Source organism: Pinus tabuliformis, chromosome 9, assembly GCF_031772625.1.
Source record: "Pinus tabuliformis cultivar Carrire ecotype Pingquan chromosome 9, CPIR1, whole genome shotgun sequence".
NCBI classification, from domain to species: Eukaryota; Viridiplantae; Streptophyta; class Pinopsida; order Pinales; family Pinaceae; genus Pinus; species Pinus tabuliformis.
In genome coordinates, this window is record NC_142307.1 from 27,348,822 (window position 1) to 27,375,156 (window position 26,335).

At 41.7% G+C, this 26,335-nt stretch overlaps 1 protein-coding gene across 1 annotated transcript in view; it reads right to left on the reverse strand.

The window, feature by feature from the left end:
- Nucleotides 1–26,335, reverse strand: part of EMB2410 (embryo defective 2410) — a 541,348-nt gene that overhangs the window by 225,468 nt on the left and 289,545 nt on the right. Inside the window, exon 13 of the mRNA XM_089441428.1 lies at nucleotides 23,632–23,754. Coding sequence (XP_089297554.1) covers nucleotides 23,632–23,754 — 123 coding nt within the window. The remainder of the gene's footprint in view (nucleotides 1–23,631; nucleotides 23,755–26,335) is intronic.

A 26,335-nucleotide genomic window follows, 5' to 3' on the forward strand; every position in this document is an offset into this window, starting at 1 on the left:
GACTATTACTGGTAGGGAAATGGCACTCACGACTCTTGGAGGATTACCATCCGAATGGTATGTGTTTAGGACTACTCTTCTAAACAATAATGTAATTCCTAGTTTCGAGGAATTAATGGCTAGATGCATTCAATAAGAAACAAGGGTAGAAGAGCAAGAAATGCCCATATCTAAAGGTCATGTTGCTGCCTTTTCTTCTCATGCTAAGAAAAGAAATAATTCCGAGACTAAATCAAAAAGAAAGGTTGGACCTAAGGGTGGAAGAAAAGGACGATGTTACATTTGCGATAAAGCAGGTCACTATTCAAGGGAATGCCCTGATAGAAAGGACTCTCACTAGGACAATCATCAAAATCCCTCTCATGACAATCAAAGGAATGGCAAATTTAATAGCAAAGGTAAAAGGAGTGTTGGAAATCAAGGAAGAGGACAACCATTCAAGAAGGCTAGATATCCCATGTATGAATCCAACATTGTTGAAAATAAGCAGGATGAATATTATCTACCAGCTGCTCTATCTACCTCTGCTCCTTTAGACTCAATGGGAATTTGGCTCATTGATAGTGGTGCCTCAAGGCACTTCGCTGGTTATAAAGAAGTTCTCCATAATCTGATAGAGAAAGAAACTAACCTGGAAATTGTCCTTGGAAATAATATGAAATATCATGAAAGGTGTAGGCAATGTCTCTCTCAAATTGAATCAAGGTAATACGATCGACTTACAAGATGTATTATATGTACCTGACCTCAAAAAGAACCTGGTGTCCATCTCGGCAATGGAAGACAAAGGCTACAAGGTAGCTTTCAGTGATGGCAAGGTATGTGCATGGAAAAACAATATTAAAAATGCCTTCACTCTTGGGTTTCGAGTTGATTCATTATAACGGGTCGGAGGAAGTCCGCTAGGTGTCATGTCTTGTGAGTCCCAATGTTGCACAAAGCGGGGATGAAGTGGGGATGTGAAAGCGTCATTTTCCAAAAATCTAGGAAGCGAAGCGTCTGCGGAAGCGTCTGTTTATATATATATATATATATATATATATATATATATATATATATATATATATATATATATTTGCATTTATACTCAAAACAAACATCCCAAATACCAAATTAGTTGTAGAAGACATGAAAACATGCATATTTTTGCATAAATCAAGATAGATATAACATCCATTGTACATTAATAATTAATTATTCGAGCATCAACCATTTAGATGCATCAACCATCTAGAATCTAGACTCTTCTCCTCTTGTCTAGCCTTTGCCTCTACCTCGATTGTCTAGGGATATTAGTCAACATTGCCCAATTTTGATCAAAATACCTAATTCAAGACTTAAAATATGGTAAAAAAAACTTAACATGCTTGATCAATGATTTTGACTTGATTGAAAGGTAATTTTTTGCTAAGGGCGTGCCGCGTGACAAAGGAGTTCAACAATTAACACCACCAACATTAGGGTACATATAGGGCTTGGTGCTCTTGATTAAATGCTAATCGTGTACTTTCATACTTGATATAATCTAATGAAATTCCACAATCCCATTGATCCTGAATTCCTAAAAAGTGTTAAGACTGTTGAATTTTGAATAGGATATGAAATTCTATTTTCTCCATATGAAGTCCAATGAGGCTGAAACCACTCTCAAACATCCTGAGTCATTTCATAGTAATGTTAAAAGTTTAAGTAAAAGGATGAAAATGAAAAATAAAGGAGAATGTCACTTTTACTTTAAGAATTTAACATTACCATGAGGGAGCATCTGCTATATTTATATTTTTTTTTGCCTTCATTCCTCACCCTAACCCAAGGTGGACCCACCCCAACAAGCAAACTCACCTAAAATTTAAAAAAAAAAAAAAATGAAAAAAATGATTTTCTAAACACTTTTCCAAAATCGTACGGAAGCGTACGCTTCACCCTCCGAAGTGCCACACTTCGTACTGCCAAAGCACCGTACGAAGCGCACTTCAGAGATTCGAAAGTGCGCTTTGGAGGAAAGCTTCTGAAATTTCCAGGAAGCGTCCAAAACAGGCGGAAGTGCACTTTTGAATTTCGGAAGCGCGCTTCCGTTGAAGCTTCCTAGACGCTTCCACACGGGACGCGCTTCCGGGCTTGGAACCGGGTGGGGGGCGCTTCGTGCAACATTGCTTGTGACACATCTCAAGCCTTGATCGAGAATCAAACCGAAAAGAAGATCAAGATCTCAAAGGACTGATAATGGGACTAAATATGAATCTAACGAGTTTCATGACTTTTGTAAACAGGCTGGCATCAAGAGGGAGACTACTACACCATATACTCCTGAACAGTTTGGTGTGGTGGAAAGGAAGAACCGTACGATTATGGAAGCTGTCCATGCCATGCTCCATGATCAAAGACTTTCGAAGTTTCTATGGGCCGAAGCTGCAAACACCGTCGTATATGTACAAAACCGATGCCCTCATCAAGCATTGGGTTCCAAGACTCCTGAGGAAATGTTCACCAGTAGGAAACCTGACGTATCTCATTTTAGAATTTTTGGAAGCCCTGTATATTTTCATGTGCCGAAAGAGAAAAGGAATAAATTGGGTGCATCTGGAAAGAAAGGAACCTTCGTGGGCTATGGTGAAAATACCAAGGGCTATAGAATCTATGTAGCCAGTCAAAGGGAAGTCGTGATTAGTCATGATGTCACCTTTGACGAAGATATGGCTCTCAGCAAGGTGGACAATCTTCCGACTTTGAGGAGCTCTCAAGAAGCCGACACCAGGGAACCGAAAGAAAAGGATGATGAAACAATGTCTGATGTGGAAGAACCCATGGATCCGATTGATCATCCTCCACATGAGCCCTCCTCTTCTAAGAAGAGGCCTTCATGGCTTAGGGGTCTACTCGATGATGCTGAAGGACACACTACACCCCGAGGAACCTTCCGTGAAACTAAGAAACCCAACAAGTATGAGGGATACCTGACCATCATGAGCACGATCATACAAAATGAGCCTTCATCATTCTCAGATGCCGTCAAGCATCAAGTATGGAAGGATGCTATGACCGGAGAATATGAATCTATTACAAAGAATGATGTCTGGGAAGTAGTTCCCAGACCCCAGGACAAGACAGTTGTCACTTCTAAATGGTTTTACAAGATAAAGCATGTTGCAGATGGAAGTACGGAAAAATATAAGGCTCGTTTTGTCACTCGTGGCTTCTCCCAGAAGGAAGGTATAGACTATGATGAGATATTTGCAATTTTCATCTATTTCCAGATATACCACCATCCGCTCGATCATAGCCGTTACAACTTCACAAGGATGGAACCTACATCAGATGGATGTCAAGACCATGTTCTTGCATGGTTCGATCAAAGAAGAGTTCTATGTGGAGAAACCCGGAGGATTTGAGATTTATGATCAAAAATCTCATATATGCGGGTTGAAGAAGGCCCTCTATGGGTTGAAGCAAGCACCCCGAGCATGGTACGAGAGGATCGATAGCTACTTGATGAAGCTGGGATTCACTACGAGTGAAGCTGAGCCTAACCTTTACTTTAAGGTCGAAGATGACAAACCTCTCATGCTGGTGCTGTATGTTGACGACCTCTTCCAAACAAGTCCAGACCCTCTCATCCACAAATGTAAGAGGGAGTTGGCTTCTAAATTTGAAATGAAGGACCTGGGACTAATGCACTATTTCCTAGGACTTGAAGTCGGGCAAAAGCCAAGGGAAATTTTTCTATCTCAAGGAAAATATGTGGTGAAAATATCGGAAAGATTCGGTATGGTTGACTGCAAGCCTGTAACTACCCCGATGGACCTTGACTTTAAGAAGTTAAGCAATAGCGCTGCTAGACCTATTTTACAAAATGCCACTGAGTATCGTTAACTTGTCGGAGCATTAATGTTCTTAGTGAACTCCCATCCAGGCATATGCTTTGCAGTCAACACGTTGAGTCAACATATGGTTGAACCTCACCACATACACTGGATTGGTGCCAAGAATTTGTTAAGATATCTTCATGGCACAATCACATATGGGCCAAGATACACTGCCGGAGATGTGAGACTACTTGGATACACTGATGTTGATTGGGTAGGCAGTGTGGTGGATCGTAAGAGCACTTCAGGGTGTTGTTTCTCCTTGGGATCTGCTTCGATATCCTGGATGAGCACGAAGCAGAAGTCAGTGGCTTTGAGCACCGCCGAAGTAGAGTATATCGCTACTAGCATGGCCTCCTGTGAGGCAGTCTGGTTGCAGAAGCTCTTCAGTGAGCTGTTTGGATTTACACTGGATACCACGATGATTCTCTATGACAACCAGAGGTGGGATTCGATTATTGAGGAATCCTGTGTTCGACGATTGCTCCAGCAAATAGACATTAGATACTGCCTTATCTGGGATATGGCAAGTCGATAACCAAGGAGGCTCCATCGCATTAAGATGATGTACAGGTCGATACACTTTGTCAGAGCCCCGGGGAAAGATCCAATTTGTGATTTTCCCGAATGACTTGGAGTCGTCGAGAGACCCTTGTACAAGGGTCTTGCATGTTGCATACATTGAGCTCTGGGAGCTCTGGGGGCTTGTAGTTCTTACTGGAGCAACATACGACCACTGGGTGACTCACCCTCCCCTAGTGGTGCGCACTGGGACAAGATGATTCACTCCCTTGTGGGACAAGATGATTCACTCTCTTGTGGCACAGGATGATTCGCTCTCCTATGTAGTAGGATGATTAGTTCTCCTGTGAGGTCTAGATGATGTGTTCTCCATGACGATTATGTAGCAGGATGTTTAGTTCTCCTGTAAGGCCTGGATGATGTGTTCTCCATGGCGATGGTGTAGCAGGATGATTAGTTCTCTTGTGAGGACAGGATTGATAAAGTTCTCCTGTCAAGGCATCCTACCCATGCTGTCTGGGACTCAAGGGAAGTACCTTTCATCTGATCAATGAGCAGGGAAATGAGGATAGGGACCATAGTAGTATTGATGGACGCATCACTATATCTACCGTACTCCCTATGCTAGGATGACCTTCATTGATCTGGGATCAATGATACTAGTCTGGGACCAGTGGTAGGAGTTGTACCCACTATGACGCTGACTTCGGATCAGTTGAGATTGGTCTAGGACTAGTGGTACATACTCTGAGACTAACTTCGGGTCAGTAAAGCACTGGTCTGGGACCAACGGTAGGAGTGGTACTGCACTCTGAGACTGACTTTGAGTCAGTGGAGGATGATAATGGTCTGGGACTAGTGGTAGGAGTTGTACCCACTATGACGCTGACTTCAGGTCGGTTGAGACTGGTCTGGGACGAGTGGTACATACTCTGAGATTGACTTTGAGTCAGTATGATACATCCTCGATCATTTCTTCCTCTTCATAATTCGGACAAAGCAGAGCAGAGAAGAACAGAGCAGATCAGAATAGGGCAGAACAGAACAAAGCAGAACATGCAAGATAGAGCAGAGCAGAGCAGGGGTCAAGCTGTACAGGGCAGTGCATTTGATGGATGAATAGTAGCGACCGACAGATAGATTGCAGATGAAGTTCTCCCGAGTTGAGAGGGAGTGTTAAAATTGGCAACTAGGGCCAAACTCCATGTGGGTCATCTTATTCATGGCTGATAATATTTTTATTAGATTCCTCTCGTCGAGAGGTGTAGGATTGATCTAAAGATCATCCGATTCCGATAAGTATTTATGGAGATATGAATTTATTTTGATTATGGAATAATTATCAAGTCGACCTACAACTCATGTAGGTTCAGAAGCCCAACAGTCGCATCTATTCAATCATCAACAGTTGTGTATAAATACAGGAGGTCTTTTCCTCATTTGGACACACTCATCTCATCACATCTCTCTCTCAACTGCACAGAAAAGAGTCTCTTCTCTCTCTTGCGCAGAAAAGGCTCTCTCACACGTGGAAGGAAAGTGCAAAATTTAGGGTTTGCAACTGCAAAACCAAAGTTTGACCAGTGTTGACCAGAAGACTGCCTCCTCAGAACTGCATTGTAGTTCCATCTAGATCTCCTCTGAAGGCAGCATTTTTTGGTGGTGGAATCAAGTCGATCTGACGGTCGATTTGCAAGATATTGTCTGCCCTAGTTTGGCTGATCTAGGGTCTATTGCATCTGATGTAAATCAGATTTATGTATTATTTCTCTCTGCTGAATTATTGAAGATAAAGGAAGATTTGATCAAAGGGTTTCCCCACATTGGGGTTTGTCCTAGCTAGCCGCCACATCTTGTGTCTCTTGTCTTGGCTTGTTTTTTGTCAATCGTTTAATGTTCTATCTGCACTTTACTTTATGTACACGTGATTGCTAATATGTGGATAATAATAAGAAAGATAAGTAAAGTGTTATAAGCATAGAACATGCCATAAATTAACATGCCGATACCATCTCTGCAGAAATATTGAATTCCTCCTCTTCTCCTCTATGCAGTTGTTTATTGGCTTTTTGCACTCCCTACTCAAGTGGGCAAATCTGCTCACAATTGCTACTGCTCTGCTAGGAAAATTCAAACTTTTGGGCTAGAAGTCGCCTAAGAAAAGAATTCCCTTAGTGTATGCTCTTCCTTCCTCCTGGTGTTATTTTGCACTAGAAAACTGCTGCAAAATAATTGCATTCCCAACTGAAGATTTGCTCTTCAAGGAAACTTCTGCCACTTCCTTTGCCTCTGGTAATTTTCGAACTGGAAAATCTAATTTCTCTGTCAACTCTCTCAGAGAAATAAATTTTCCTCAAAAACTGACCCTCCTGGCCCAAGCACTGCGTTGCCTCTGTTGAAATTTCTAAGTATTACCCGTTAAAAATTTTATCTGTATTCTCTAATTTATTTCGCCTACGTGTTTAATTACTAACAAGTTATTTAACCATATAAACGATGAAATAAACACAATACAGTCTCAACCATCTACAAATCAACAACTAAAAGAAATAGACAAACACACAAGTGACACCGTTATTTTTGGACAATCATCCCCTAAAAGACCCAATGTGGAAAAACCGGTGCAGCAATTCTGAGGGTTATATTATTATGCAGTCTTTCTGAGTACAATTGGGTGCCAAACTAAGTCACTCGATAGAGAAAATAATCTTGCAACAATACCTCTCTATTCGGAAGCAGATATTCGGAAGTCTGCCCCATGAAACCCTCTCTAGCGCAATCTGAAGCTCAACATCTACCCTCCTGGCCTTTGTGTTAGCCTGAAATCCTCTGCGTCAGCCTTCTGAGGCTCTACGCAACCTCTCTGGCTCTCTGCATCAATCCTGTAGCCTCTGCATGGATGACACAGACCCTTCTGGTGTCTGCGCAGTCACTGATGGCTCTGTGTGGCTCCCTCTGGCCCTGCGTCTGCCTCTACGCTGGTCTTCCGGCACTATCTCTGCCTCTTTGCCTCATACTCACTACCCCTCGCTGCAAACTGATCACTGAATCGATTTCTCTTAGCAAACCCCACTCTAGAAAATCGAATGACTAATCACTCTGGTGTGTCTCCAACTGACCCTCAAGCCTCCTCTTATAATTTTTCTGTTGAGTCTTCAACAGCAGAGATTAAATCTCTAATCAACGGCTAAGATTAGATTTGGCTTGATCCATGTCATTTAAAACCTTCTCACCCAGTTTTATATTAATACCCATTAATAATTTTATTTTCCTAAGTTTAGACTTAGGGACTCCATTAAAAATATTAATTATTTTAATATCTCTCTAATCGGGTGGAATTTCCCCAAACCATTTCTGGGTCTTGGAGATCTCATGTGCTTTAGCCTCTCCACCAATTTTCATGGCTAGAGCACATCCGATGCTCTACCCCAAATCAACAGCCTCTAAAGGGTTTCAAACTGTTGCCTCTACAGAGATTCGAAATTCTCTTCCCTTCTCCTACTGAGCTCTCTGGTTTATGATCTGTGCTCTGATACCATGTGAAAATTCGAAAACCCCGAATCCTACTACAGCAACTAATTAAGTTTCTTCTATTTGTTAAATAACTTGAACAAATTATTTACTGCATGTTACAGTAAATATCGAAACTATTACACTACAGCCTTCACAAATAAAATACTGTAGAAAAAAATTAATGTTGGAAGAATAGAATCAGACACACATAAACAACACTGTTATTTTTGGACCAATGTCCCCGGAAAATCCCAACTTGGGAAAATCGATGCAGCAGCTAAGGGTTTTATTTATTATGCAATACTAAATCTGAGTACAAATCTATGGAAGCTCAAATCTAGCTTTCCATACAGAGAAATAACTGACAGGAGATTTAGTGAGAAAAATCTCACTCCCACCAGTGATCCAACACTGACCTTGGCTAGAGATGAGTTGCCCCTTGCTGCGTATGTGTTGCCTGTGCATCAACCTACACAGATCTAAGTCCCACAACTCGAACCAGCGTCTCTCTCGCTAACTGATCAGTTGCTATCTGGAAAATCGATCCTTCGGGCTCCCACTCCGGCTTCTATCATTGAATCTCGACTTCTTCTCATCAAAATACGGATCTCCCTATGAAGTTCTGCACTGCCTCTCTACTCTGTGCTGCCTCTCTGTGGCACTCATTGCCTCTTTGCTATGCATTCACCAGACTGGAGAGACTTCCTTCCGGTCTTACTATCCCTACCCCTCTCTCATTGCTTCGACTTCACTGGCTCTCTCTCCGACAACTGACTGTTGCTACTCTAGAAATCAAGCCTCTCAAGTGTGTTCTTCAACCACCATCAAATTTCTTCTTATAATCTCTCATTGATGTCTCAACGGCCAAGATTAAAACATAATCGATGGCTAAGATTAACTAGAACTCGATCCATGTCTTTTTCTAGAAGATTCTCGCCATGACTTAATTAATACCCTTTAATTAATCAGCTTTCCTAAGTTTGGACTTAGGTCCCATTAAAAAAACATTAATTATTTTAATTAAGTCATCTCTAGGTTGAATTTCCATAAACGATTTATGGGTTTTGCAGAATACATGTATTCTAGCATCTCCACAAAGTTTCGTGGCTAGAACATATCTGATGCTACAAAAGTCAACACTGTCTACTTCCCCTTCTTGTCCTTCTTCCTCTTCGGACACTAGCTGAAGTATTGACCAAGCTCACCACATTCGAAGCACTAGACCTTCGACAGATCCTTCTTCTTCTCTCCTTTAGAGTCTTGTCCCTAATTGGGACTCTTCTTTGTTTTTCCCTTCCCTGCAAGAGCAACATTTTCCTCTTCCTTCTCCACCTTCAGTCCCTTACCACTGCTGCTAGTAGTACCATCGACAAGACTGAGCCTCAGCTCCTCCTAAGTGAAGTCACTCCACAGGTGTTCTCAATCTGGTAGCTTATTGTTAAATTGGCAACTAGGGCCAAACTCCATGTGGATCAGCTTATTTATGACAGCTGATATTTTTATTGGATCCCTCTCGTCGAGAGGTGTAGGATTGATCCAAAGATCATCCGATTCCGATAAGTATTTATGGAGATATGAATTTATTTTGTTTATATAATTATTACCAAGCCGACCAGCAACTTGAGTAGGCTCAGAAGCCCAATAGACGTGTCTATTCATCATCTACGTTCTAGTATAAATTGGTGAGGATTTGAAGTCATTTTAACACATATTCTTGGTGTGTTCTCCTCCTCTCCACGTCTTGGGTTTTTGGAGAAGGAGGGACACCTAAAATATACATTTGCTGATGCCCTAGCCGCAGTAGCTGATGCCCTAGCCACAGTTCAGTTGTGCCCTAGCCGCAGTGCAGATGATGCCCTAGCCGCAGGCTTATAAGAAGATCTAAATGCAGATAAGAGGAGACTTATGTGCAGCATGAATAAGCCCCTAGTGCTGCCCTAGTCACAGTCCTAAAGGAGGTCATAATCAGCAGCAAATAAAGGAGGAAGGCTGTAGTTAAAGGAGACCTTATCACAGTATGAAAGGACCCTTAGACGCAGCAGGAAAGTGAATCTAAAACGCAGCAAGGTAACTATATTACAGCATGAAGGATCAATGATAATGTCACATTGCTGTAGGTGACAGCAAGGCTGTTTGAGCATGTTAGTATTGCTCCTAAGCTCGATTTAAAGGGAAGGAGAATCCGTTATAAAGAGGAGATTGAGGCTGCTATGTAAGGGCTGTTTGAATCACTGTTTGAAGGAACGTAGTTGCAGTCCAACTGTCCACTGCTGGGCTAGGCCGCAGGCCATAGCCAGCAGTTGGAGGCCTTTATCTAGTAGCTGCGTTCAGAAGGTAAGCAGCCCTATAAGGCAGCGTATCATTGGAGGATTGTATGAAAGCTAGCTGCAGTAATCAGGTGAACTGTGGGGCATGGTTAAGGTGTTGTGGCTCTCAGAGGGTGCCCTAACAAATGACCAGGTCTGCCATGCACCAGTCCTTATGAAAGGTACCAGATTAGCAGCCTTGACATGATCAGTGAAGCAGCAAAGGAAGGAGAGTCTCATGGAAGGAAAGCTTTTGTAATATGGGTAACTGACTGAGCTGTTCATCTGCTACATATCTTCAGTCCTTGGGATCAGATCTGCAACCTCATTGTGTCATCTTCAAGGTGAAGATCTCTGATGTCTGATCTCCTATTTGGCAAGTCAAGTATTGACTTAAAATCATTGTACTCTATCTCTCTCTCTCTGCTGAACTTTGAAGATAAAAGAAGATTTGATCAAAGGGTTTCCCCACACATTGTGGGGTTTGTCCCTGGCTTGCGCCATATCTTGTGTCCTCTTGTCTTGGCTTGTCTTCTGCGTTTTATATTTATGTTCTATCTGCAGTTTATCATAATGCTGATGTGATTGCCAATTGTGAAAATTTAAATAAATTGCTCTAGCATAGAACATACCAAAAATTAACATGGTATCAGAGCTGAGGTGAAGACAATGCCCAAGCAAGAGTGAAAGAGCAATCACCAAAGGCAGTTGGGACAAGACAGAAGGATCAATGGGTTCCCCATAATTCACCTAGGGTGAAGTCAAAGCAGAGAATGTTATCAGAATGACGCAACAGAAGTTTCTGATGGCCCATCTAATGATCCCTTCATTGGGAAGTTCGGTTCTAAGGGTGAAAGGAAAGGCAGATGCCTTGTTGAAATAAGTTCGGCCGTTATGCGAAGGAGTGTCCGAATGGCAGGGACACATCTCTTGATGAAGATAACAATCATTCCTGGGACATCTTCAATAATCAAAGGAATGACTGGTAATGCAGGTCATCAAGGAAGTGGTCGACTCCTCCACGAAAGCAAGAAACCCCTGAATCTCTTTTATGTACCTGATCGCAAGAAGAACCCGATGACCATCTCGGAAATGGAAATCAAAGGTTACAAGATGGCACTTATCAATGGAAAGGTACGTGTTTGAAAATATATCTTGTTAAGATGTTTTGAGTTCTGGGTTGTATCAAGTTGTTGGAAGTCCACTGGGGACCATGTCCGTTGACTCAACACTGGAGGTCTGTGAGTCAGATGGTGACTCGGATGCTTGAATTCAAAGAGGAGCATGTAGGTACATGTCTGAAATGTACCGAAGGAAAATATTATAAGGGGACCATTCCCTTCATGCAGCAGGTCCACAGGCTTGGAACAACCCGAGGAGTTTAAGACTCATGATCGGGAATCTCATGTATACAGGTGGAAGAAAGCTCTCTATGGCTTGAAGCAAAACACCTCGGGCATAGTATGAGAGGATTGATAGCTGTCTAATGCAGCTGAGACTCACCAGGAGTGAAACTGATCCAAACCATTACTCGAAGGTTGTGGATGATAAAACTCTCATACCGGCACCTATGTCTGACAGGTGCAGACCCTCTCATTTATAGGAGATAGAGGGAGTTGGATTCTGAATGTGAAAAGATAAGCTGCAAGCCTGTGACTACCTCAAGGGTCTTAACTTTCAGAAGTTATATGGTAGTGATGTCGGACCTGATTTGGGAAATGCCTCTGAGTTTTATAAACTCATTCGCGTTGATGTTCTTGGAGAACCTCTGTCCGGACATCTGTGTTGCAGTTAGCATGGTGAGCTCATATTTGGTTGAGCCTCACTGGATTGGTGCCAAGAATCTTCTGAGGTATCTTCAGGGCACAATCTCTCATGGATTGAGATACACTGCCGAAAAGATGAAATTGCATTATTATTCGAATGCTGAATGGGCAGGCAGTGTGGAGGATCACTAAAGCACTTTTAAGTGCTCTTTCTCTTTGGAATCTGCCTCGATACCCTAGATGAGCAGGAAGCAGACGTCGGTGACTCTGAGCACCACCAAGGCAGAATACATTGCTGCTAGTATGGCCTTCTGTGAGGCAGTCTGGTTGCTGAAGCTCTTCAGTGAGCTGTTTGTTCACATGATGAGTACCACTGTGATTCTCTGTCACAACCAGAGGTGGGATTCGATTATTGAGGAATCCCGTATTCGTCGATTGCTCCAGCAGATAGACATCATGGTAAGTCGATGAGCAAGGAGGCTCCATCGCATTAGGATGATGCACAGGACAGAGCCCCTAGGAAAGATCAAATTTGTGATTTTCCTGAACGACTTGGAGTCGTCGAGAGACCTTTGAAGAAGGGTCCTACATGTTGTTTACATTGAGCTCTGGGAGCTCTGGGGGGCTTACAGAATCTACTGGAGCAACATATGACCACAGGGTGACTCACCCTCCCCTGGTGGTGTGCACTGGAACAAGATGATTCGCTCTCTTGTGGGACAAGATGATTCGCTCTCTTGTGGAACAGGATGATTCGCTCTCCTGTGTAGCAGGATTGATTAGTTCTCCTGTGAGGCCTGGATTGATGTGTTCTCCATGGCGATTGTGGCAGGATGATTAGTTCTCCTGTGAGGCCTGGATTGATATGTTCTCCATGGCGGTTGTAGCAGGATTGATGTGTTCTCCTGTTAGGACAGGATTGATTAAGTTCTCCTGTCGAGGCATCCTACCCATGCAGTCTGGGACTCATGGGAAGTACCTCTCATCTGATCAATGAGCAGGGAAATGAAGTTAGGGACCATAGTAGTACCGATGGACGCATCGTTGTATCTACCGTACTCCCTATGCTAGGATGACCTCCATTGATCTGGGATCAATGATACTGGTCTGGGACCAGTGGTAGGAGTTGTACATACTATGACGCTGACTTCGGGACAGCTGTGACTGGTCTGGGACCAGTGGTACATACTCCGAGACTGACTTTGTGTCAGTGCAGTACTGATCTGGGACCAGTGAGAGTGGTACATACTATGACATTGACTTCGGGTCGGTTGAAACTGGTCTGGGACCAGTGGTACACTCTCTGAGACTGCGATACTAGTCTGGGACCAGTGGTAGGAGTGGTACTTACTATGAAGCTGACTTCGGGTCGGCTGAGACTAGTCTGGGACTAGTGGTACGCACTCTGAGACTGACTTCGGGTCAGTGGAGAATGGTATGAGACATTCTCGATCAATTCTTCTTCTTCATAGTTCAGCAGAGCTAAGCAGAGCAGAGCTAGCAGAGCCAGCAGAGCTGAGCCAGCAGAGCCAGCAGAGCTGAGCAGAGCAGAGCCAGCAGAGCTGAGCAAAGCAGAGTTAGCAGAGCTGAGCAGAGTTGGGCAGAGCAGTGCAGGGCACTGATGGCCGAGATTGTACAGTCGGACTTATGGATCACTGGATGGAGTTCTCCCTAGTTGAGAGGGAGTGTTAAATTGGCAACTAGGGCCAAACTCCATGTGGATCAGCTTATTTATGACAGCTGATATTTTTATTGGATCCCTCTCGTCGAGAGGTGTAGGATTGATCCAAAGATCATCCGATTCCGATAAGTATTTATGGAGATATGAATTTATTTTGTTTATATAATTATTACCAAGCCGACCAGCAACTTGAGTAGGCTCAGAAGCCCAATAGACGTGTCTATTCATCATCTACGTTCTAGTATAAATTGGTGAGGATTTGAAGTCATTTTAACACATATTCTTGGTGTGTTCTCCTCCTCTCCACGTCTTGGGTTTTTGGAGAAGGAGGGACACCTAAAATATACATTTGCTGATGCCCTAGCCGCAGTAGCTGATGCCCTAGCCACAGTTCAGTTGTGCCCTAGCCGCAGTGCAGATGATGCCCTAGCCGCAGGCTTATAAGAAGATCTAAATGCAGATAAGAGGAGACTTATGTGCAGCATGAATAAGCCCCTAGTGCTGCCCTAGTCACAGTCCTAAAGGAGGTCATAATCAGCAGCAAATAAAGGAGGAAGGCTGTAGTTAAAGGAGACCTTATCACAGTATGAAAGGACCCTTAGACGCAGCAGGAAAGTGAATCTAAAACGCAGCAAGGTAACTATATTACAGCATGAAGGATCAATGATAATGTCACATTGCTGTAGGTGACAGCAAGGCTGTTTGAGCATGTTAGTATTGCTCCTAAGCTCGATTTAAAGGGAAGGAGAATCCGTTATAAAGAGGAGATTGAGGCTGCTATGTAAGGGCTGTTTGAATCACTGTTTGAAGGAACGTAGTTGCAGTCCAACTGTCCACTGCTGGGCTAGGCCGCAGGCCATAGCCAGCAGTTGGAGGCCTTTATCTAGTAGCTGCGTTCAGAAGGTAAGCAGCCCTATAAGGCAGCGTATCATTGGAGGATTGTATGAAAGCTAGCTGCAGTAATCAGGTGAACTGTGGGGCATGGTTAAGGTGTTGTGGCTCTCAGAGGGTGCCCTAACAAATGACCAGGTCTGCCATGCACCAGTCCTTATGAAAGGTACCAGATTAGCAGCCTTGACATGATCAGTGAAGCAGCAAAGGAAGGAGAGTCTCATGGAAGGAAAGCTTCAGTAATATGGGTAACTGACTGAGCTGTTCATCTGCTACATATCTTCAATCCTTGGGATCAGATCTGCAACCTCATTGTGTCATCTTCAAGGTGAAGATCTCTGATGTCTGATCTCCTATTTGGCAAGTCAAGTATTGACTTAAAATCATTGTACTCTATCTCTCTCTCTCTGCTGAACTTTGAAGATAAAAGAAGATTTGATCAAAGGGTTTCCCCACACATTGTGGGGTTTGTCCCTGGCTTGCGCCATATCTTGTGTCCTCTTGTCTTGGCTTGTCTTCTGCGTTTTATATTTATGTTCTATCTGCAGTTTATCATAATGCTGATGTGATTGCCAATTGTGAAAATTTAAATAAATTGCTCTAGCATAGAACATACCAAAAATTAACACTTATCCTGTTCAATAACCACCTGAACAAAAATACACCATTCCTTGGTAAACCCATTTAGAGTTGTACGCATCAATTCATCCTCTGTTGGCTTCTCTCCAACTGTTGCAAGTTCATCTCTGACACCCTGAATCCTATTGAGATAGGATGTTTCTTTCTCACCCTTTTGCATCTTCACCGACCGGAGCTTCTCTTTGAGTATCATCTTCTGACTCTCAAAAGGTTCCTGTTACAACTTAACAATGGCATCGAGCATCTCTTTCTTAGTTTCCTTCTCTGTAACATGTGGAACAATATGATCTCATACTTCGTCGAGGACCGTCCTCTTAGCCTTAGCCATGTCCATCCTGTAATCATGTAACAAGATAGGATCTGCTAGTACAGCAACAACTGTTGTCACAAATTCCTTCAAATCGTGTTCATCTAATAGGAACAGCATCCTGGCCCTTCCAAATCCCAAAGTTGGAGGCTCCATCCAACTTGTCCTGATCTATTAGTCCTACTACAACCATCTTTGAGAAAATATGTGAAACTCAATAAATTGGAGAAATATTACTCAAACTAGAAAATCACTCTGAGAACACTAAGGTTTCTCTGCAAAAACTGACTCGACCTCCTCCTCAAATTCGCGCCCTCTGCCTCTGGAACTCCCACTGGATCTTGCAGCGCGCACTAGATCCTGCAACTCATCCTCGCAACTGAGAAATGCTTCTGGAAATTATTTTCGGTGAATATGTTGCCTCCCTCTATCCTCCAAAGGTATTCACACCCAGTGTCGCATGAACCCCCCCCCCCCAAAAAAAGGATCCAAACCAATAATCGCGTCCCGTGTGTGTTGATTTGGGGTAGCATCGGATGTGCTCTAGCCATGAAAATTGGTGGAGAGGCTAAAGCACATGACATCTCCAAGACCCAGAAATGGTTTGGTCAGATTCTAATCGGTTTGGGAGATATTAAAATAATTAATATTTTTAATGGAGTTCCTAAGTCTAAACTTAGGAAAAATAAAATATTAATGGGTATTAATATAAAAATGGGTTAGAATGTTCCAAAAGTCATGGATCAAGCCAAATCTAATTTTAGTTGTTGATTAGAGATTTAATCTCGATCGTTGATGGACCAACGAGAAAAGTATAAGAGGAGGCTTGAGGGACAGTTGGAGAACACACCAAGAGAGATCAAGAATTCGAGTTTTTGGGGCAGGGTTTGCTGAGGAAATCGAGTGAGTGATCTGGGTTGCAGCTGAGGGGCAGTGAATACATAGCAGAGAGGCAGAATTAGTACCAAGAGGATCAGCACAAGGCCAGGAGAAGTTGACGCAGAGCCAGTTAGAGGCCACATAGAGGCAGCCAGGAGTTGCGCAAAGCCAAAGAGGCCAGTGTGTGAGACGCAAAGGGTTTAGGCGCTGATGCAGAGGCTCCAGAAGCTGACGCAAAGACCAGAGAGGTTAACGTAGGGCCTAGAGGCAGCGTTGGAGGATTCTGTGTGACATAATGGGGGCTGGAGAATCGGATAGGGTGACGCAGTCCCTATCAGGGTGACGCAGAGCAGCAAAAGCTACATTGTTGTTGTGAGATTGTTCATCCGGTGATTTCGCCGGAATATCTGTGTTCGACTAAGAGGTACTACTGCTGAGGGCATTCTCTGTTGGGTGAGCCATTTTTGGCACCCATGTTGTATTCTAAAACTGCATAATAATAAAATCCTCTGAGTACTTGTATTTATTTTCAGTATTTACATGGTAAATAATTTGTTAAGTAATTAAACAAGTAGGAAAAAATAAATCAGATAGTACAGGAAGAATTTCTAACAGGTTAAACTTAGAAATTCCATCAGTATGGATCCGTGGGGGATCTGTCATAGGATTCACGGTTCAAAATTTCGAAACCGTAGATCAGGCCAACAAAAATGGTTCTTGGCAATTCAGAACCTTGTCGGCCTGATTTGCAGTCCCAGATTTCCAAACCACAAATCCGACGATGAATCCTCCCCGAATCCATGGCAGGTCAGGCACAGATCCCAAGCAAATCCGAAAGACATGCGGTTCCACAGGTTTCTAAATTTTTTTTATTTTTTCTTTGACTTAAGTTGGGTTGGGGCTTCTCGAACTCCCAAGGTGCTCCCTTTATGCTCCTTAGATGCTTCCTAGATGCTTCGTCCTAGATGCTCCCTTGATGCTCCTTAGATGCTTCCTAGATGCTCCCTTTATTTTTCATTTTCATCCATTTACTTAAATTTAATATTACCGTGAAATGACTCAGGTTGTTTGAGAGTGGTTCCAACCTCATCGAACATCATACGTATTACGGAGAAAATAGAATTTCATATCCTATTCAAAATTCAGCAGACTTAACAGTTTTAAGAAATTCAGGATCAATGGGATTTTGGCATTTCATTAGATTATATCATGTATGAGGGTATGTGATTAGCATTTAATCCAAAGCACCAAGTCCTATATGTACCCTAGCATTGGTGGTGTTAATTGTTGAACTCCTTTGTCATGTCCTTAGCAAAAAATTACCATTCAATCAAGTCAAAATCAGTTATCAAGCATGTTAAGCTTTTTCTACCATATTTTAAGGCTTGGATTAAGTAGTTTGTCAAAATTGGGAAATGTTGACTAATATCACTAGACAATCGAGGTAGAGGCAAAGGCTAGAGAAGAGGCTATATTCTAGCTGGGTTATGCATCTAAATGGTTGATGTTCAAATAATTAATCATTAATGTACAATGGATGCCATATCTATCTTGATTTATGTACAAATATGCATGCTTCCATATCTTCTACAACTAATTTGGTATTTTGGATGTTCTTTAAATATAAATGCAAAAAACTATATATATATATATATATATATATATATATATATATAATAGACACTTCACTTCCTAGATTTTTTGGAAATGACGCTTCCGCGTCCCCACTTCCAAAAAACGTCCCTGCTTTGTGCAACATTGTTCACACCTCCTCCAACAAATAGATCCGACAACTAGAAATGAAATAACTTCTTCAGATCAGCTCATCCTTATTCAATGCCTGAACTAGAGGGTGAGTTTGTGTCCCCATTAATCATTGTGAAGTCACTAATATTGAGCATGATAATGTCATGTGAAGAGTGTCCTAGACTAGTTGAAGCCAACTAGACCAAGGGGCAGAATTTTAGGTAAACACAAAAGGTCTACTAACATCCAAGCTTGTGAAACTAATAAAGGAGCAGGAAAATTCGGTGATGTACTTCTATCCAGAAAAAATATGTTGGGCATGGAGAGAGAACTCAAGCATCACTAACTAACTCAAACACATATATAAATTAAAAATCTTAAGGGACACAAATATATTAGTTTACAAAATGCCAAAGTATGGGAGATGATTACTTACCTATAGTGCCTATGAAGTTTAAACTTTACACCCTCTAATATTCAATCTCACCATAAGTCTTGTTAGAGTTTTCCAGTTTTTTCCATGTTAGTGTTGACTATTCGTAAACAAGTTAAATAACTTCATTGAAGAATCCTCCAGTTCTAAGGACACACAGTTGGCACATAAATTAGATTGTGATTGAAGATAAGATAGGATAATTATATTAACTTCCAACAAATGACCACAAAAGTAGGTCAATGAGACAAAAGAATACATCCAATCTGAAAACAATATGGGAGTGCAAAAGCAGCTCCTATATAATGACAGACATAAAGATACAGAAAACTCTGTTGGACACCTAATCCTAAATGGGTTAGTGTGGAAGCTGAATAGACTAAGTAGTCCAAGAGACCTTGGGATGTGAAACCCAACGGTCACAACAATGTACTATAAATGTATATCAGTTGTTAATAAAAATTGTACTGCATGTTTTATCTTTCATATTTTCTCTTGCTTCCCATGTGTGTTTAACATGGTATCAGAGCGGGCGATTGCTGGTCCTGCTCCAATTTGAGCCACTTGTTTTGTGGTCTCTATATATATGTCAGTTTTGCGTTACCTGACCTCTGCCTCTGCCTTATTCTCCTCAGACCTAAAATAACCTACCTCTGTCAGCACTGCACATCTGTCCATACTGTCATTTCCTGTTTTAGCGCTGAAGCTGATACGCCACCATCGATGAAGGTCCAGCTCCTTGTATGCGTTGTTGAATGAGATACATGCGTTCTGTCTGCCACACCTGCGCTGCCCTGACATATTCTATTTATGATTTTTTGCATACGCTCAGACTTCAAAACCGTTTCATATTCTCTGCAAACTCATCTGTGTCCATAACGCGCTGCCTTTCCAGCGCTGCCTCTGCTGCAAACTCACTATTGAAACGTTGAATGATGGCCTGAAACGTTGAATGATGGCTTGACATGTTGCACAATACCCTACTGGATATAAACCGGAGACCTTTTGCGTAATGGTGTGGCTGCTCTGCACAGTGGAAACGTGGTGACAGCGGGCACGGAAAGCACAGTAACGCGAAAGGACAGTAACGCACTCTGTTACTCGGTTGATGGCGAGTTTAACATTCGAGGATGGACAGCATCAGTGTTGAAATTTCGAATGGTTGTTGAGTAACGTCTGCTGTTGGCTTACTAGGCAAACAACAAATAACTTCAAACACTGTGGAATGGTATATTGAACTATGGTATAACGCTGTGGATTTATTTAATATTCCACGGCTCTCTTAATCTGCATATTAACGTTGTTTATATGGTATTAAACTGCCATTTTATTGAATGGCATTAAATTGCGTTGAATGGATTTTTTAACACAGCGTTCCTTGCTCATAATCGACTGGAGGTCTATATTATTGCTACACATGGGCAGCAAGAGAAATGATATTTGAAACACTGCTTTAACGTTGTTGAATGATGCGTATATATGGAATATGAACTGTTGTACGCTATATATGAACTTGTTGAAATCTTGTGCATTAAGGGTGGTATATTGGCTCGACGTTGAACAATTTAGAACTGTGCGTTGAATGTATGATGTGTTGGTTGTACGTTCAACTAAATGCCGTGTATAAATACCTACTATTATGCGTTGAATGAAAACTTCTTGTTGTGCAAGTTGTCATGAGCTCAACTCCTGATTGCGTTAGTCCCTTGCAGACTGACAATGTCGAAATTCCACAGTCACACAAGGGAAAGAGCTTGAGCCTTGAATGGCGCTCGGGCTTTGCTTTCTTTGCATCAAAATCAAGAGTATATTTGAAGGTTGCGCTGGAAGATGGAATTTTTGAAATTCTGCTGAGAACCGTGGTGAAACTGCCATGAATAACGTGGAATGCTACCTAGATTGAACGCTGTGAAGACCGTGGTGAACGTTGCCTAAATTTAATGTTGTGAAGACTGTGGTGAACGCTACGAGATAACATTGTTGTCATTAAAACAGCGTTGTTCCATTTGATGAGTTCATTGATGCACTAAGAGTTGAACAAGAAACAATCAAGAGAAAATGGGCGTTGATGAGTAATAGTCTCAATAACGTCGCTATATTTTGAAGGAGTCAAAAAAAAACACTATTGGGCAGAAGTTTGGTTGGGAGATCCTTCACTGTGCATTCAAATCCCACTTTAATTTATGGTGATGTGTTAATTGATTTCCATGTAAAATGCATTAAAATAATTCTATTGTACGTTCTCTTTTGGAGGTTGAGCGTTGGAGTCACTGATCATAATATATGTGCATCTATTGAATATTGTGCATACACATTTGATGCAATGAAATTATATGTAATATGGAATATAGTTAGTGCAGCGTTAGTTGGGTATGGGTATGTGTTCTGATAGCCATCATTTCTGAAGGAGTACTTGAAGGATCCAAGCAAGTTTGCAGTTGTTGCTGCCCCAATTGTGGCATTATCCATTATAGTTTCTGTCTACATATATATGCATTGATTCCCTGATTCATTTGTTGCACATTTATACAAAATATTGCTGTGTACTGTGAGTGGATATTACTTTTATGCATTAAGTAATAATTGTGATCAACTTTTAAGGTGTAAATCTGACATTGAAGAAAATGGCCAGAATCAGTGAAGTATTAGAGTTCATGAAAACTCTTATACAATCTACTGTTGATGACACATTACAAATCAGCAAAGGATCTCTCTCAGAAATTCAGACATGTCTACAAAATGCACAGGAAAAGATCGATTTTTTGCAGCTTGAATCTCAGCTACAACAAGAAGAATTACAGGGATGGAGTCATCATTCTGAACCTGTTTCTGTTGAGAAGATTGAAACAGACTCCCATAAACAGCGAGACAATATTGTTCCAGTGCATTTAAATAAAGCAGCAATTGTACATGCAGATGCAGAAACTCAGTCTGCACTTCCGAAGCCCATCATCAGACCTTGGGAACAGCTTGTCCACAACAAGGACAGAACTGGTCTTGGATATGACAAGGACTTGTCCTTTCATATTCCAGACTATGCCAAGCCCATTCAGTTTCAGAGTGCTGGATTCATTCATGATAATTCACCTGCTCCTCATGACAGTTCAGCTTCAGCTGTTCCAGACTCTGCCCCTCTTCCACAGCAACAACAACAACAACAGATTGTGAAATGCCAACACTGTGACCGAGTTGGCCATTTGAAAGATCACTGTTTTGATCTTCATCCATGTAAGCACTGTCATAAAACCAGCCATTCTTCACACAGATGCTTCAGAAACAAACACCCTGCAAAAACAAAGATTCATCTTGGATGGATCGCTTCTTGGCAATGGGCATCAACAACCACGAAGATATTCCAAACACATGTCAGAACTTGTTCCAGAATATTGAACAGTCTTGCAGTTGAGTTTTCTCCATCTTCTCACCTTGTATCTGACAGGGGGGGAAATGATGGTCATCTACAAGCTTCAAAGCCACATCAAGCGAGCCTGAGCCACAACCTGCCACACCAGTTTCAGAGTTGTATCCAGAACAAAGATGCCCGTGAACATGCCTTCAGTTGGCAATCTGGGACACTTCCTCTAGCAGAAGACTTCAGCTTCTTGCCAGTTTTGGAAGAATTCCAGGAACACAATTAAGAACACTTCCTCTAGCAGAAGACACCAGCCTCTTGCCAGTTTCAGAAGAATTCCAGGAACAAAATTGGGGACACTTCCTCTAGCAGAAGACTTCATCTTCTTGCCAGTTATGGAAGAGTTCCAGGAATTGCATTAAGCATTCCAGAGTTGTTGGTCATCCTTAAACCATCACAGGTTGAGACTTCCCTTTTCAGGTTGAAGTTCTCCCTTTTATGCGGGGTGAGACCTCCCTTTCATGGTTGAAGGTTTCCCTCTTTAAAACAATAGGATCACTTCCTCTAACAGAAGACTTCAGCTTCTTGCCAGTTTTGGAAGAGTTCCGGGAACTGCACTAAGCGTTCCAGTGTTGGTGGTCATCCTTAAACCACTGCGCTTTATACCAACATTTCATAGAGCACATTCAGCCTAGTGTTGCCATGCATTTTTTGCACATTTTGTATTACAGCTCTCTTCTTGGACTCATACATAACCCTTCGGATTAAGGGGGGGAATGTTGGACACCTAATCCTAAATGGGTTAGTGTGGACTAAGTAGTCCAAGAGACCTTGAGATGTGAAACCCAACGGTCTTGGACACCTAATCCTAAATGGGTTAGTGTGGAAGCTGAATAGACTAAGTAGTCCAAGAGACCTTGAGATGTGAAACCCAACGGTCACAACAATGTACTATAAATGTATATCAGTTGTTAATAAAAATTGTACTGCATGTTTTATCTTTCATATTTTCTCTTGCTGCCCATGTGTGTTTAACAAACTCAAAGTACAATCTAGATAAATATCTAACAAGGCTAAATACTAATCTAGCTAAGACCAAAAATAAGTGTATATAGTATCATAAGTACATTGATACAAAATGAGTGTGTCCATGGTAGGATTTCGACAACTGGATGTTTGGATTTCTTATGTTAATATTCAGTTCAACCAAATCATTATTAGATAAAAATAGTTAGTGATGTTTGGATTATGCATGGGAGCACTATAGTTTTTTGATTGCTTATTTATAGATTTGGATTTGATAAATAAATTCATTTTCTTGAATCCTCCATATGTATATTACTTAATCTGTCATGAGATGGCTATTTGCTTATATATTAATTTATCGTTCAATGTGCTAGGACGCTGATGTGACAAACAGATCAAGAGGGATGGAGGCCAGCCCACTAATTCACACTAATATATTTTCACAGACCATCTACAGTACAAGCACTGCATTCTTTGACATATGCTAAATGAATATCACGCTATGGCCATCACTGTGTCCTCCCCAAACTTAAGGTTTTACTAATTTATGCTAAACTTTCTTGTCATGTGCATCCCTTAGACATCTAAAACAGCATCCACAAAATTAGCATCATAGAAAGAACAGAATTACAAACCACCTTTTATCATTTTAAACAACCGCAATTCCAAGAATAATATCAGAAAAAAAGGGGAAAAAAATCACTTACCACATCACCTGACCAGCGAGCAGAAACATCCAAGGATTCACCTTGAACACCACTGAACCTTGGTCGCATAACAGATACCTTTCCTTGACCTTTCCTTTTGTGAAAATTAAGTTCGAGTTCTGCCTGCCAAAATCCAACAAATCAGGCCCATAGGATCCAGCTCTCTGTAGAGAAAAGTTGAAATTATTGAGTGTAAACAAAAATTTCATAATATAACAAGCCAATACATGAATGGTAGCCTCAAGAAAATCCTTCCAAAATTAAGCAACTTGCCAGGTAAAAGCCAAATGACAGTTAATTGATATTGCAGCAAAATTGCAAATTTTATTGTGCAATGGTTTAACTCACATTCATAAGTCAGAGATGGCCATCGAACGCAAAAGAATATGATGTGCATAAAAGACAATGAAAACTTGAATCAACACAATCTGGACTTGGAAGATGAAATAGAAACTGCATATAACTTTACAAGACAGAAAGCAAGATAGAACCGAAGTATATATTGCCAAGAAAAGCAACTTCCTCACACTGCTTTTATACAGAAATAAATTGTAATCAAAAAGCATGCCCTATTTAAAAATAATTTTCAAGTTTCCACTGGAACTACAAAATGAACAGTATATTATAAAAAGAGATAAACAGGTAATTATTCAATAAAGCCCAATGACCTTACAACACACTGCACAAAAGTTAGTATCTCTCAGAAACACAGCCTTTTCTCCACCATAAACACCATAGCAGAGGTCCATTTATTCCTCTTCAAATTGATATCCATCTTCTCCCAAAGTGTAGTCTGGAAGGCACTGAGAAATATGGTATCCCTCTCTGAGATGATGCTCCTTAGCATCCCAAAGTTCACCCAAACCAGAAGGGGATCACACTTATTACAAAAGCTAAAACAGCCACGACCACGAAAGTGACAGGAGAAAACACCCGACCAAACACTTCCAAGAAACAGTCCAAATAAGATACCAGTGCCGTCACAATGAAACATAGACCAGACTATACCACACAATGGAACTCCGTACTCAGATACTCCAGGACTGGCTCCACTCGCTATGCTGTTATGTAATTAATTAATATGTAATTGGGGCATGATCTTTGATCATGCCCCTTCCAGATCATGCCCCTTCCCGTACAAGTGCCCAAGAGTTTATTTAAGCCAGGGCCCTGCCTGTTAAACAAAACATCATTCAATAATTAATATATATATATATATATATATATATATATATATATATATATTCATTTTATCTGAGTTTGTGCGCTCCCAGTGGTATCAGAGACAGCCGCTGCTGCAGCTCTTGTTTGCTCCTCGTACAGTCCGTCGTCTATGCTCTCTGCCTGATTTGTTCTTTCCGCCCTCTTCTCTGTCATCAAACTTTCATCTGTCCCACCGTTCGTTCTCCCCGCCCTTTCCTCTGCCGTCCTCCGTTTTCCCTCCCTGCCACTATCTCCGCCGCCATCCTTCCTCCAGTCTCTGCACCGCCCAAACCTCATTCCCCGTGTCCAAGTCTCAGTTGACCAACGGCTGCCATTCACCCGTTGCCATTTGCCGTGACCGTCACTCAATTCGACTTCCATTTCCATTCGAATTTCACTCCATCCGCCATTATAAAGTTATAAAGTGTAAAGTATTCTATTATTATTATAAAGTATAATAATAATATAATTATAATTTATATCATTAAGTTATATAGTTATATAAAAATATAATTATAAGTATAAATTATAGAGTGGCTTGTAGATTGAGCTCCGATGATTTCAAAAATGGCCAAGGGTTTCGAAGTTGGGGCTAGGGTTTCTTAAAGGATTTCATTGCACGGCCATGTCAAGGATGGCGGTTTCACGAGGTGCTCACCCGTTACTTTCTTGTGCTCTCATGGGGATTTTTATAAGGATGCTACGTTGAGGTTTGGGTTAATCTGACAACTCTTCTGTCGGTTTTCTTAACTTTCTCGGTTTCGGTTGGGTGCGGCTTGAACGGCCCTCATCATTCTTGGGGTCTTCGCGATTATCCGTGGCAATTTTGGCCTGTTTACTGGCGGTGGACTCAGGGCTTCACAAGATTCAACAAGGGTCAGCTACGGTGGGGGTTTTGCCTTGGTTTTTTCGAAACTGCACCCGGCATCATAACGACGTTTTCTGTTTCAGTTTGTTTTTATGTATGGAGGAGGACTTAATTGATTATTCTTCAGACAGCTTGACCCCTTACAACATCTGGGTGGAAGATAATTCCATGTCTAGTTCCAGACAAAAACCGGCAACACCACCTTTAGCAGAAGCGGAAGTTGTCGTTCTCTCGTCAATAATGGATGACATGGAGGTGACCTTGCAGGGTTTGGGCCTTTCTCAACCGGCAGCAGCAGTGACGGAGGGGCTATTAAACTTGGGTGAAGGCTCTGACTCGACTTTCCTTTCTGTTCCATCGCCTTCAGACCTACAGACCTAGGCAAACCATCAGCAGAGCACAGAGGTGAATCTGGGTAGTACGGGGGTTTCAGTTGCAGGGACAAGTGGAACAGTTCTGAGCCTAAAGGATTCCTCGAACAATCTCTTCAGAGATTCTCAGACCTACATAGAAGGTTTGCCAAATTTGGTTTATGCCTGCAATACCCACCCCTCGGGGTTTTTTTGATGGCATCTCGAGAAGGGATTCAGAGCCGGAAGACATAAGGGCTTTTGACTCGGATGAGAACCCACA